The sequence below is a fragment of the Plodia interpunctella genome, chromosome 1, assembly GCF_027563975.2.
Source record: "Plodia interpunctella isolate USDA-ARS_2022_Savannah chromosome 1, ilPloInte3.2, whole genome shotgun sequence".
Classification (NCBI taxonomy): domain Eukaryota; kingdom Metazoa; phylum Arthropoda; class Insecta; order Lepidoptera; family Pyralidae; genus Plodia; species Plodia interpunctella.
In genome coordinates, this window is record NC_071294.1 from 2,946,926 (window position 1) to 2,960,543 (window position 13,618).

General features: G+C 35.8%; 2 protein-coding genes across 4 annotated transcripts in view; one reads left to right on the plus strand and one right to left on the minus strand.

The window, feature by feature from the left end:
* Window positions 1-13,618, minus strand: part of Lrch (Leucine-rich-repeats and calponin homology domain protein) — a 48,847-nt gene that overhangs the window by 33,287 nt on the left and 1,942 nt on the right. The gene's annotated exons all lie outside the window — the stretch shown is intronic.
* LOC128678718 (cAMP-dependent protein kinase catalytic subunit alpha-like) lies at window positions 2,217-4,363 on the plus strand. The gene has a single exon (XM_053760507.2). The coding sequence runs from the start codon at window positions 3,053-3,055 to the stop codon at window positions 4,277-4,279; it is 1,227 nt and encodes a 408-aa protein (XP_053616482.1). The 5' UTR covers window positions 2,217-3,052; the 3' UTR covers window positions 4,280-4,363.

The window sequence follows — 13,618 nt, forward strand, 5'->3', positions numbered from 1 at the left end:
ATTGATAGTCAAGTAGAATCTGAATAACAATGCAATGAGGTTCAGTGTAATTTATGTGGCGAGACTGCATTGCAGTGACTTGATTTATATGACATTTCACGAACACATCTCGCGAAGTTTCTTACCGGATCTATTAAAATGTACAGACTTATACCAGTATTCGTTAATTTTATCGTCCATATCATAAAAGTTAAATATTTAGGTCGATCTATATTGAATTATTGAGCGAAATTAGGTCTGGTCCGCCTCTGCAGAAACTATAAGCAAATTGAGGGGGCTGGCGATCATAAGCTTATATGGGATTACTTAATCCAATTAATGCTTCATACAATTGAGGGCTAAACACATTAGCTAATGCTTCTTAATAGTAAGTAGCACGCATAACCGACATCGTTGGTAAACAAGTTCGCAGTCTAGTTTTTTCGACGGCTAGTGTCCTCGAAAAATAACCGTCATGAGCACGTGGAGTTAATGAGCAACCTTTTTCGTCGGCTTGGCTTTCCTGCTGAAGAAGTAATAGGAAACAAAAGTATGACCTAAAAACATGCAGGCTAATGATGTGTATTCCACTGGTACAGAATTTTTAAATTATTCTCTCAAATGAGTTTAAATGTTTTTGTGAGCTATTGTTACTGGAATTGCTAATGCAATGCAAAAAAAATATTGCCAAGGTCGCTCTAAAATTAATAAACTAATGGAAGAACATTTTCGAGCGACATCTGCTTGTAGTCAAACATTTTAATATCTAAAGTGCAGTTTTGAATGCCTCGTCACAGCTATAGCAAGAATCTCAATGCGCCAAACTGGTGCGCTGCCAAGTCGCGAATGCGGACTGCGGTGCTTCACAACCTTGACCGACGACCGACAAGCTGAACTAACAGACTTGGCAGTTCCCGTGATTATATGAAATGACAGGGACGTAAGGTATAAAATATATTGACAAACCGAACAAAAACCATTTATCACTTGCTAAAGATAAAACTTGTTCAATCCGAAGTCGTTATATACTTATTCAGTAAAACCAATGTCACACTTTCACCATACAATACCAACTTAGAGCCGTATTGGGAAGTTTACGTAACTCAAAATCTAAATACTAAATGAGTTTTTGTTATAGATAAATAAACACTAGATAAATAAACACACACACAATAAACACCAAACAATTGGACCTGTGTCACTTTTGTTGGTCGTTCCACCTCTTTAACTTCCAACAAAGAAATTTTAGACGAACACAAACAACGAGGCAGTCATATGGGAATGTAATGAACGAAGTTGTCTAACAAGAAACTAATGAAATGAAAATGGTGTTTGTTGAGATATGACTGTCAGCCAGAAAATAGTAAGGTTAACACAGAAGAAGATGCTATCTTAACTACTTAATAGGTAATATAAATGCGAAAGTAAGTTTGTTACCTATTCACGCTCTATCTACTCAACCAAACTTTTTGAAATGTTGCGTATATCTAGTTTGAAGTATGGAGAAGGACATAGGGTACATTTTTATCCCGGAAAAATTACGCGGGCGAAGCCGCGTGCAAAAGCTATTATGATATATTTCAGAAACTCTTATTATGTATATTTTTTACTAAAATCAAAAAGAGCAATAATAAAATAGCCAATCAAGTATCCTTGACCTTGGAGGCAACGAAACCCCGGTGGTGATCACGTAATCGAGGTCACCGTCAAATCACGCAATAAAGTCATAGCAACGTATCTATCGTGATGAAACCTATCTCAGTTCAAGAACCCGTTTGGGTGAAAGGGTACGCCGAACAGACAGTGACAGACAAAACACTGCGGTTAAACAAAGACTGTTGATGCAGCTATCAGTAATAAACAATTTCTTACTGAATGTTCAGGAAGCAATATATAAATCGCTTTAGCTCAAAGCCTACAAATAACATGACAATTTTCAGATTTCCAATGAGCGCTAAATGAAATGTTTTTGGCTTTAGGTTTTGCATTTGATTGTTTTTATTTAACACATTGACTAAAAAAGCAAACTACCAGTAGTTACTACACTACTCGTACTTTGCTACCTTTTGTTTATTAATTTTACTGTTCATCGATATTATCAATATGACCTAATGACTTACCATTAATCAGCATGGGCATGGCACAAATCGATTCGATATAGTCATTCGATTTTGACAAGCCTGCCTATTCGTACATATTGAATATTCAGTATTTATTTATATTGCACACAGTATTAATATTACTTCTGTAGTTGCAGAGTTCATTTGAGCGCCAGTGGAATCGAAAATGCATTTTGCATTTGACTGTCGCTTCAAAGAAGTTTTGTAATGGTTGCATTGCGCATTGTCAAGAATCTAGCTGAAAGCATTATTGCCTTCAAATGATAAAAATCGCACGAACAACAGCTAGATAGATTTCTACATCATAAAACATCTGTCTGGCAGAATCATATAGGTTCTTAGAACTTGAATAGGTTAGTACTTTGCTATCGATATTTGCCTGAGTCATGCGTCATACACAAGCTATATAAAAAATGGTGTGTACGATTTATAAGTAGTCTTCGATAACGGTACACGAACGAATGCCAACGGCCAAAGTTGTATTTGCAAATGGTGTCCCACTAACGTCTGTTCTATGCGTCAATTGCTCAGCGAAGATTATACTACGTTTTGGCTGTCTCTTTTATTATCGGTGACACATTTTGATAACAACGAATGTTATCTGAATTCGTATTTATATTGTAAACAAAGCGAGAAATCTTTATACATACATGTTAATTCGAATGCACTATTGTGTAATTTGCTTTTTAAATTAAAAGATATTTTGTCAAACAAAGCAAAATCAAAGCTAATTCATCTGCAGTAAACGTCCATAATAGTATAGTTCAGGACACATGCAAGGGAGGAAAGTTTCACGTGGGGCTGATCAATACAAGAGTCGGGACGGCGACCGGCTGTCGGCGGTATAACGTGGCACCCTAAACACAGCTGATTCTACCGGGAGGGTTCGTTCACCCCTCGCCCCGCACTCCTTACAACCCTCGTTTACTTTCCATTTTCTAGGAAACTCACTAATGATTGCGAATTTCCTTACTCGTATATTTTTTTATTCGAAGGCCGAGACATTTCGATTAAACGGATCTAGACGGCCATGGTTATATTTTACAATAATTACAAATATGTACTCACGCAGAGGTGGTAGTACTATAGACAAAACCAGTTCATACGGATTAAATACTCAGGCTGTAATGGAAGTACGAGATGGATATACAGAAGAGCAGCAACAACAGTACACTAAATATCTGAAGAAGTTGAAAAATGAATTCGATGAACGATTGGCGAAGAAACCAACATTTAAAGTATCATTTTCCGAACTAGATCGTGTTAAGACTTTAGGTACCGGAGCATTCGGTAGAGTTATATTGTTAAAGCACAAAACCAGTAGCAAACTATACGCTATGAAAGTTTTGGAAAAGGAAAAAATAGTTAAGATGAAACAAATTGATCATACGTTAAACGAAAAACGTATTCTTGAAGCTATAAGATTTCCATTCACGGTCTCCATGGAATTTAGCTCTAAAGACAATAGTTATATTTACTTTGTGATGCCCTTTGTGCCAGGAGGAGAAATGTTCACCCACCTTCGTAGGATGGGAAAGTTCGAGGAGCAATTAGCAAAATTTTATGCAAGCCAAGTAATATTAGCTTTGGAATATTTGCATTTCTGCCATCTAGTCTACCGTGATCTGAAGCCTGAAAACATATTAATAGACAAAAATGGTTATTTAAAAATAACCGATTTTGGTTTCTGTAAAGTATTACAGGGCCGTACGTGGACTCTGTGTGGGACGCCGGAGTATTTAGCTCCAGAATTGATATTGAGCAAAGGATATGGTTTTTCGGTAGATTGGTGGTCATTCGGAGTTCTTCTTTACGAAATGAATGCAGGTTTTCCTCCTTTTTATGCCAACGAGCCTATGAAAACGTACGAAAAAATTGTTGCTGCAAAATATAGATGTCCCTCGTGTTTCAATGCTGATTTGCGAGATCTCATTCGCAACGTGCTGCAGACTGATATAACCAAGAGATTCGGAGTAATGAAGGATGGGGTCATGGACTTTAAGAATCACAAATGGTTTAAGGGAATTGAGTGGGAGGCTATCCTCAACTGCCGCGCACAACCGCCATTCGTACCCAAATACAGAGCTCCAGGAGATACTAGCAACTTCGAGAGGTATGAGGAAGAGCCAATAAAGCCAGCAAACCATTGTCGATATGAATCAGAATTCGCTGATTTCTAATAAAACTTACGAATACCTTTTTTTTACCTTTTAACTGATTCAGACTTGATCATCAACATAAAAATATAACTTTTATTTTTATAATTGTGTTCTTATTTGTGGTAAATGGTCGATTTATGGAAAACTGTAAAATAATAACTAAAACTTCCATTCGATCAGACAGATAAATCACAAATGTTACAGTAACGGAAAGCTTTCATCACTTGACAATAAAAGTGCGGTTGGAACATGAAAAGGAAGATATCCGTCGGCGATCATGTTGGTCGTGTCTAGTCGTTTTGTCGGGCCTGATTTGAATCCATTATTGAGCACGTGCGACTCCCTCACGACTGCGCCCGCGCCTAGGGATCGTGGATGCGTGTAGGGAGCACGCGACGGTTTTGTTTATTTTTAGAACTATACATGTGTCTGATATTTGCAAGTTACACTTGGATGATTCTTTTATTACTTTGGGCGAATATGTTACTTTAAACAATGACACTATTAAGAAGAAGAAAACTATGTTAGGTACAAGACTACAAGGTTATTAAAATATCCATAATCACCAGCTAGTTTAATGCCCCACTTCTTGAATAAGGAGGGTATGGGCTATAAATCACTACGCATTTCGAAATATAGAGAAGCAAATAATACTCCGGTCACCCATCCAGGGACCGATCACTAATGCGAAAATTGCTAAACTGCAACTAACGCAAGCAAGCTTGCATTTAGGTTCAGTTAGTTCATATCACTGAACTTCTTATAGTATTACTAGTATTTTAGTACAAACTGTAATAAAGGTTAAATAAGATGAGTTCCACGTACTGCATGTAAATCATAAAACAAGGAATTATACAAGCACATGCGAAACAATCTTCTGAAGGAGACGATTGACGCATGTGACCCAATTTTACATCTTGCAAAACCCGCCAGAATATCTAATGAAATGTTAACCATAATAATAAACTAAACGTCTCCTATAAACCCGGTAGTTGTCTTGAGAAATTATACGGAATAGGGACAGACCTCCAAAGTAAAAGCGCTGACAAATCATACAATCAGTGTACTAGTTTAGATTATCATATTTTGTTTCTAAAAAAGTACATATTAGTTTCCTGCTTTCAATGTTTTAAAAGAACTTAATATTTTATGCTACCAGCATACTTGACTTATGGTCTATTATAGTTGTAGCTACTACTAAAACTTATCAAGTGTTTTATTGCTAACATTGGTGTCAGATTTTCTGCTACTGAATAATTAAAGTTCTTAAAATTGTAACTTTTTGGCTTGACAACAATAGCTAAGAGCAAAATCCTGGTACGTAGGTTGAAACCGCTCAAGTGGAAATCCGACACAACTTCCATCTATATGTATTACTTACTGCTGAGGTTAATGACCAACTATGTACATAGATTAGTGATCAGGTCTTTGAAACTTAGCTGCAATAGTAAACCTCAGTTAATGTTCCTAATTCATGGTAATACAAAGCGCAGCTTGGCAGATATTTCTGATATATTTTTTCCTGGCGCTCTTGTGGAAATTTCGACTTTGATGACAAGACATTTCTTGTAATTCATTTCCAAACTGAATGGTTGAAATTTCCACAAGAGCAACAGGAAATATAATGATAAATCAGAGAAGACTATTACAGTAATTGAGCAATATGTGAATACTTAAAAATCATGGTTGACACCCAGAGTCCAGGTTCGCGCGCAGGGTCATAACCACCAGACTGGAAAGTGAAGGAAGCGCAGTTCCGTCTCAAGGGTACGAACCCAGGATGTTGTCATCCTACATGGCCGACGACAGCAGGGTTAACAGACTAGAATCATTTTAGTAAAAATATAAATATATTTTTTATTTCTCACAAATGATACAACAAATTTTCGAGGATTTCTTTTAAGCAACAACATATTTGTTGTACTATATTTAAGGCTGGTAAACATTATTTTCGAGATGATGCTTTTGAGGGGAATGAGTTATGATTATCGCATTATATGTGAAATACTATTGGGATAAGAGAAAATATATTTTGATCGATTTTAACGTTGAACTGAATGTTGTTCGGTACGAGATCTAATTCCAATTCTTCTTCTTTTCGAATGTGTTATTGCTAACACTAGTGTTCGATTTCAGTCACACATATATCTATCTAGCAAGTATCATAAGAGTATCGATCGAATAAGCAATTATTTTGTAAACCAACCAAAAGCCAAATTGCTAATCAATTTGCTTCAAAAGTTAGGATACATAAAAATAAGATAAGATCAGAATTCAAACCATTAAAAAGTCATCAAACAAACTCTTCCATACCAATATAAGTTCTATAAAAGAGTTAAAGAGCTATTGGTGAATTGAGGACACACATTAAATTCGTATTAAGTTTATGACATCGAGACTCTTTATCTCAGAAGCTGATAAATTATATAGAGACATTTGTAAATATATAAAAGACACGCTGTTGAATATTTAATAATAAGTATGACCTCCGGTTACCATCACGATTATGGACATGTAATGAATGAAACGGACTCAACACAAAGAACAAATACCGTCATACATTTAGGCAAGTTACGACACCATATTAAAATAGTTCTAGAAATAATAATATGGCAACATTTTGAGATCTTCAAGTTGCAACATTATCTTCAGTTTGGCTGTTTGGCGATAATTTATGTTGAGAAGACTTTCTCAATTCAAAGGGTTACGTTAAAGTCACAGACCATTTAAAGTTCAGCCGAGCAAAATGTCCTATGCACAATAGATATTGCGCAACTAGTTGCCCTACCAGAATTTAAGACCTATGTTTGAAAATATTCGCACAGTTTTCTCTATAAAACATTTAAAGTAAGCTGAAAAGATAAATATTTATCTTGGCAATGAAATCGTTGGCAAAGCTTCAATTTCCCATCTCATTAACATCATACATCATATCTTTTATATATAATTATGTTTTATTTACACGTCAAACGTCAATCATCAAGAATTTCATAAGTAAAAACTAAGTTTAAAGATTTTAATAAACCTTGAGTGGAAAGTTTGTTCTCTATTTACAACAAAATTGTCGTGAAATCATATTGTTTAATCAGCTCTTGTCTACAGCATAAAGCAAAAACATTCAACACAATGTTTACACAGGTGGAAGGCCCAGATTATCTAACAAGACAGGTGAAGAAAGTGCATATAAAACAACCCTACTCATTGGTTAACAATTTTATGGCACGTTAACACAATTAAGCGTCGTAAATGAGGAAGGGGCGTACGAGGGATCGAGAAGGACATAAAATTGAGTTATGTAAGACACTGACTTCAAAGCTTTGTTGAATAGTTTTATTTGAAACAGTAAATCAATATCAGACTTGCATATTGATTCCAAGTAAGTACATATATAAAATGTCTTCTACTTCAACTATACTATTGCTATATTAAGGTAATTTGTGCTTGAACTGAAGCTAATTCGATTCAGTGTTCGAGTTTTAAGTTTGAAAAAGTGTCTAAAAGGTTGTTCTTGTTATAATTTAACTGAAGTCACCTTTGGAATAATGTCATAATTGGAAAAAGTAATGTTCATTATGTCACTACTGTTTACGCAAATATTTTTTTCCTATCTTATATAGCGTAAATAAAGGCAGAGCAATCGGCTCGTCACGAATCCTACAAATATGTGTGCCACATGCTCTTATTAAGTGTCAAGTTTGAGTAAAATTGGTGGAGGAACAACTTTAAAAGCCGATGTCGACGCCTCATCGAGTTATCTGCACGCTATTGATAGGCCGAGGTAGTATAGAAAGCTTGGAATACCGTTAGGGTTGTCGGCTGTATTATCTCATTTAGTACGATTAGTAGGCCGATCCAACGTGGCCGGTACTTAGTTTACAATAATGTATGTAGAGAATGGTGTGCTGGAATTTTAATCATTATTCTAGGTGGAATCTATCCACAGAACATTACAGTCAACAGTATCTTGAATTAACCTGCACAATCTGTGCAAAATCAAAGCATTTATTAGGAAATTTGACCTTGTGAAGGTTTCTTTTCATTCTTAGCGAAAAAAAAAATACAGATAATGTAAAGCGCCTAAAAAATAATCATATTCGAGTAACCAGCCCTTTGGATGGAAGCAGTGTTAAGTATCGAAACAGTCGAGTTAGCGCCTGCGATGTGGGTCAGTGGTTATGCAGCTGCAGCTTGGTGCAGCAAAGGGCGCATTGAGGGAGAAATAGGGTGGTGTTGATTGGAAGTGAAGGTTGAGTCAGGGAATAATTGCGATTATTTTTGCTGACCGCGATATATGTATATTATATAACGCAAAAGATTTTCACAAAGAGAATATTTTCACTAGAAACCATGACTCGACAACGCAATATTTAAACAATATATCGCACTCATGGAAGATCTATAAGTAAACATAAAGGCATAATTGAATAAGATAACATCGAAAACATAATTATGCAAAGTCAGGTTTTCTTGAACTGGTCCACAAAACAATTAACTTTAATATGTTACACATAAAACTGGCGGTTACTTAACAAATTCAATTAGGTTTCTAGAAAAAAAAAATTGGGAAATTTCATATTGTAACTTTCCATTTTAAGCCAATGAAGAGCCCCATTACTGGGCATAGGCTTCACTCCTAAAACGTTAAAGTAACCAATAATTCTAATAACACCAAAGGTAGCACCGAGTCTTCTTACATAGTGACATCTTATATTAATCCACAAGAATTTCCTTAAATATTAGGCTAAATTGTTACCAAAAGTGTGAAGTCAGTACATGGACCTGTAATAGTAGAGTAATAACGGCGAAGTTACATTTAATTTAAGGAACATGTTGTTATGAGAATGTACTACAGAAACATTCTCATAACATATTCCGATGATCTCATTGCCTACGTTATTAACGCAAGTTCCAACTCAATAGCTTCCAAGGCATGTGCCTTGATAAAAGCTCTTTGTGTTTCTGTATTGAGCGATAAACCTAAACCACGATCTTAAAACCAAATGGAGACTATAATCAAATAGGTATATAACGTCTGATTTAAACAGAAAAATTCCAGGAAGAGGCCAGCAAACTCAAAAAGCAATAATATACATTTCAAAAGTGTTAGATGAATTTATGTGATCTTTACGAATTTAAAGCAAATTCCACTTGATTTTATACTCCTTGACGGTATGCCTCAACATTTGCGCATACGCAGATCTGTGTGCATCGATCTGCTAATTCAATCCTGTTAATTGAATTAATGCACTTCCCACGTACTGTGGTTGCACTTGTTTGTTAGAAAGTGGATTTGCGTGAGATCGTTGTCGTTAAGTTAGCGTGTACTTACACAATGAAAGCTTTAGCTTCTTATATTGTTGATAACGTTGATAAATGCACAATAAATTTCTCTTATGCTATATTTACTGGTGTATGCTTTCCAATCGTTACATTATAAAAAGAAGTCACCCTGTCGCGTCTGTCTGTGTGAACACAATATATATATATATAATTCCCAAATCTACCGGACGGATTTTTATACGATTTTCACCAATAGATAGTGCGTGCGACTCTTCAGAAAGGTTTAGGTGTAAATCTATTATGGGTTTTATTTAGGTTTTAGACCATATATGAAGTATGTGCAGTTGTAGTAGATTGTAATACAATTAATTTTAATTCCAAGGGAACGTTGTCCAATGTAAACGATACGACACGACCAGACGAATTCGCCGTAGAGGAAGCGCGTCTCTCCCATACAAATTTATTTCAACATAAAGCTATCCAAGACAATGAAGAAGTAATGCACGATCCTTTGCCAGCCATACGAGCTGGGAGGCCATATCATTGTTCGCATAAACTGAATTAATATTCTGAGCAACAACTCGTATGGTAGTCGAATAAGAATGACGTATTGTAAAACCAACATCGCCAAACGTATGCCACCGTTGCCTTTGCTTTACCCAAATTAGATCCATGAATATTCTAGTAATAAACAGATTGTTTAATCTTCAAACCAGCGTTAATTTGACAAACGGAGCGATCAGGTGGAAAATTAAAGGGTTATCGCCGACAATAAATCCTTGCAGCTTTAAATACTCGAAGGTTACAAGTTACGTCTCTTGGAAAAGGTTAGATCCACTCAATTTAACTTGATGAATGATAAGCACATCATTTCTCATCCCGGATTGTTTACTTTTTTTCCAACGCCCACATACACGTCGATACAAAACTGGCTTTACCTGCACGATAGCTGTCACCATTTCAATGGGATGTTTTGGTCTCACGTCTGTCTCCCTCTAGTCCTGTGTTTTGAAAACGGTTTCTTTTAGATATCAATCGCTGTTTTTCGTGTTGATTGTGTGTTTTGTCGATAAGGTAATAAGAGTCAATGTTTTCTGCCTTTTCACGGTTTACGAGCAGTCGAGTGGAATTGGCTGGTGGGTGTTATCGCGCCCGTGTATCCGGTATATGTGCCGCTAGAGTGCGCTTGTGCACCTGTCGCCATTATTGTTTTGCTGTTAGCTCAGACACGGTTCAGAGTTCTGCTTTAACAAGCCACTAATGAATAAACTTTGTTGGAAATAGTGAGTCCTGGATAGATTCCGCTGTTACGAGGGAGCAGTAGTTATATGACATGATTGCGTTTAATCCGATTCAACTTCGAGTAGCTGTTTAATTTATTTTAGTTTTAGAGAACTTATTTTAGTTCTCTATATAACTACAAAAATGTCATTTCCAATCATCAATGAGAATTCATCAATGAGATCTTGTCCGAAAAAAAAAATGTTGGTGCAAAGACCGTAGAGTTGCCTCGTCTGGAGCTGATCTTGAGTGAATCAACAAATCACACTTATAATAATAATATATTGTTATCCAAACCTATTACAATACATATATTACAAAATTTCAGCTCAATCTGCTTCAAAATTGAGTAGCAAGATTCCACCGGAAGAAACATATAGGTTACATTGCAAGTTAAATAATTAAGCTTGTAAAAAGTAAATAAGTCAGCATGTCTAGCCAATACTACTTTAATAGGTTTCTCATTTAGATCGTCCGATAAGGAGTTGAGTCATCTAATTGGAACTTTCATCGGGTCCATTTCACGAGAAAATTCAGCTTTCGACGTTTATAAACAATCTAGCGACCCGTCCCAACTTTGCTCGGTGAAAACTATAATAAACTAGCTTTAGCCCGCGGCTTCACCCGCGTGAATTTTCCACTGGAAAATATATTTTCCAGGTCAATTAAAAGGTACACCCACTGTCCTTCTCTCTTTACTTCAAACTACATCTACATGCAAAATTTCAAGAAGATTGGTTGAGTAGATAAAGCTTGAAGCGGTAACAAACCAAGTTATTTTCGCATAATATTAGATAGGATTATTCACCTAAACCTACCTCGGGAAACACACTATCTATTACTGAAAACCGTACAAAAATCTGTCCAGTACTTTTTAAGTTCAACGCGAGTTCATAAGACAGATAGACGCAACACATTGGTCTCTTTTTGCATAGTGTTAAGTAGTGCATTTTTGTTTTTTACTTTTATTCGTTTTTATAAGAAAAGAACGTATTATTCAAAAAGGTCTAATACAGACCTTGATAATCATAACAGCATTTCTACTAATTACATAATCGCCAAGAAACATAAAAACAATGGAGACGGTATTCACACGGTTAAGAATCAGTATTTATGGGCAATGGGATAGTTTAGTTCTGGTTCATCGATCAATACAAATGCATTTCCGCGATGCAAGCTTCAACGGTATCGTCCGTCAATTTATCTGGAGCGGGTATTCTCTACAATGTATTGTTTGTGGTGGAATAGTATTGGAAAAGGGAACGTGGATGGTTTATAGATTCTGAATGTGTTGTGCGAGCTTGTGTGTATGTATTTTTCCGTCGTAAACACGACCACGATTCAAGCTTAGAGCTTACTGTAAATCCTAACCAATAATTATAAATGCCAAAGTAATTTTTGGTTTATTTGTAACCGCTTCACGCTTATCTACTCAACCAATCTTATTTAATTTTCTCATACATATTTCCACGGAGGACATTATACCTAAGCTACTTTTCATCCCGGGAAAAAGAACATATGCTATGGAAGTTCCACGCGCGCGAAGCTGCAGACATAAGCTATATAGTTCATTTATTTTGTCATCACAAGGGATTTGGCGTCTCGAAATTGTTTTCAATAATAAAAAATACATTACATTACTAACAATTTTCTATCAGCATGTTAAATCAAAATTCATCTAGGTACCCTACCTAATGTCTATTTAAAGAAACGATATATACGAAGATATGACTAGGTACAAAATCTTTTCAGTACACTTGAGTTTTGAGTGTGTAGAAATGTGTGAATTTATGTCGTAAAGCGAACAAATGGCAAGGAAAGATGGATCTGTGGGTTTAAGCGTGATTGACATGGTGCTGACAGATGAATCGACCAAAAATCTGACATGTAAAAGTGGTCTTGTGAATTCAGACATAGCCATAGATAGAAGTTGGGTTTGATATATGACTTGTAGGTATTGCGACGACCGTTCTGTAGTCATCGATGCCTACATATATAATCCTATAGTTTTCTTTATAACCTATTTAGTAATTTTCACGCACATCATAAGTAAATTTGTTCAATTATCTGATAATGAGCTTACTTAACAAGCATTCTAAGGATTTCTAAGCAACCAGTAAGATAGCATCGACTTGGCAAGCGATTACATTCTAATAACGAGCTCTTTGAACGGTTACCACTTGTATTAGAACACTTGAGCATTTACGTTTACGATGCTTGTGTTGCTAGCGTGTAGAATAGAACGCTTGCAAGTCTGCTGAAAGAGATATTATGACGCATAAAAGCGTTAAAAGGACATTTCAAATGATTTTGTGTATTGTTTCGATTTTTCTACATGGTTACATCGTCAGTCTATAACAGTCTAATGCCGGCTACGTAACGTACATACGGATAAAAATTGCGTAGGTAGTTTGTTGAGAGCTTTATTCACCGCATGGAAAATCCAGCAATGTATGTCAAATCTGCCAAAGTTTGACGAACTTTTTGTCGATAGTGTATAGCCGGCATCTTACTATACCTACCCACGCGTTATTTGAAATATAAACGGAACATCTAAAACTGGTTTCATTCATCTTCACGTGGTTATGCTTTTATTTTCATATGCAATGCAACTTTAGCAAAGATGTTATTGAACAACTAACAACTACCTAATTAAAATAATCCAGAAATCTACATGATTCTAAAAAAATGTTATCCTACATGTTTACAATACACCACATCTACATAGATACAACAAAATGGTTGGGCTTTCCCAGACGCGTTCTATAAAATTAATGAAAAGATATTGAGAAATATTTA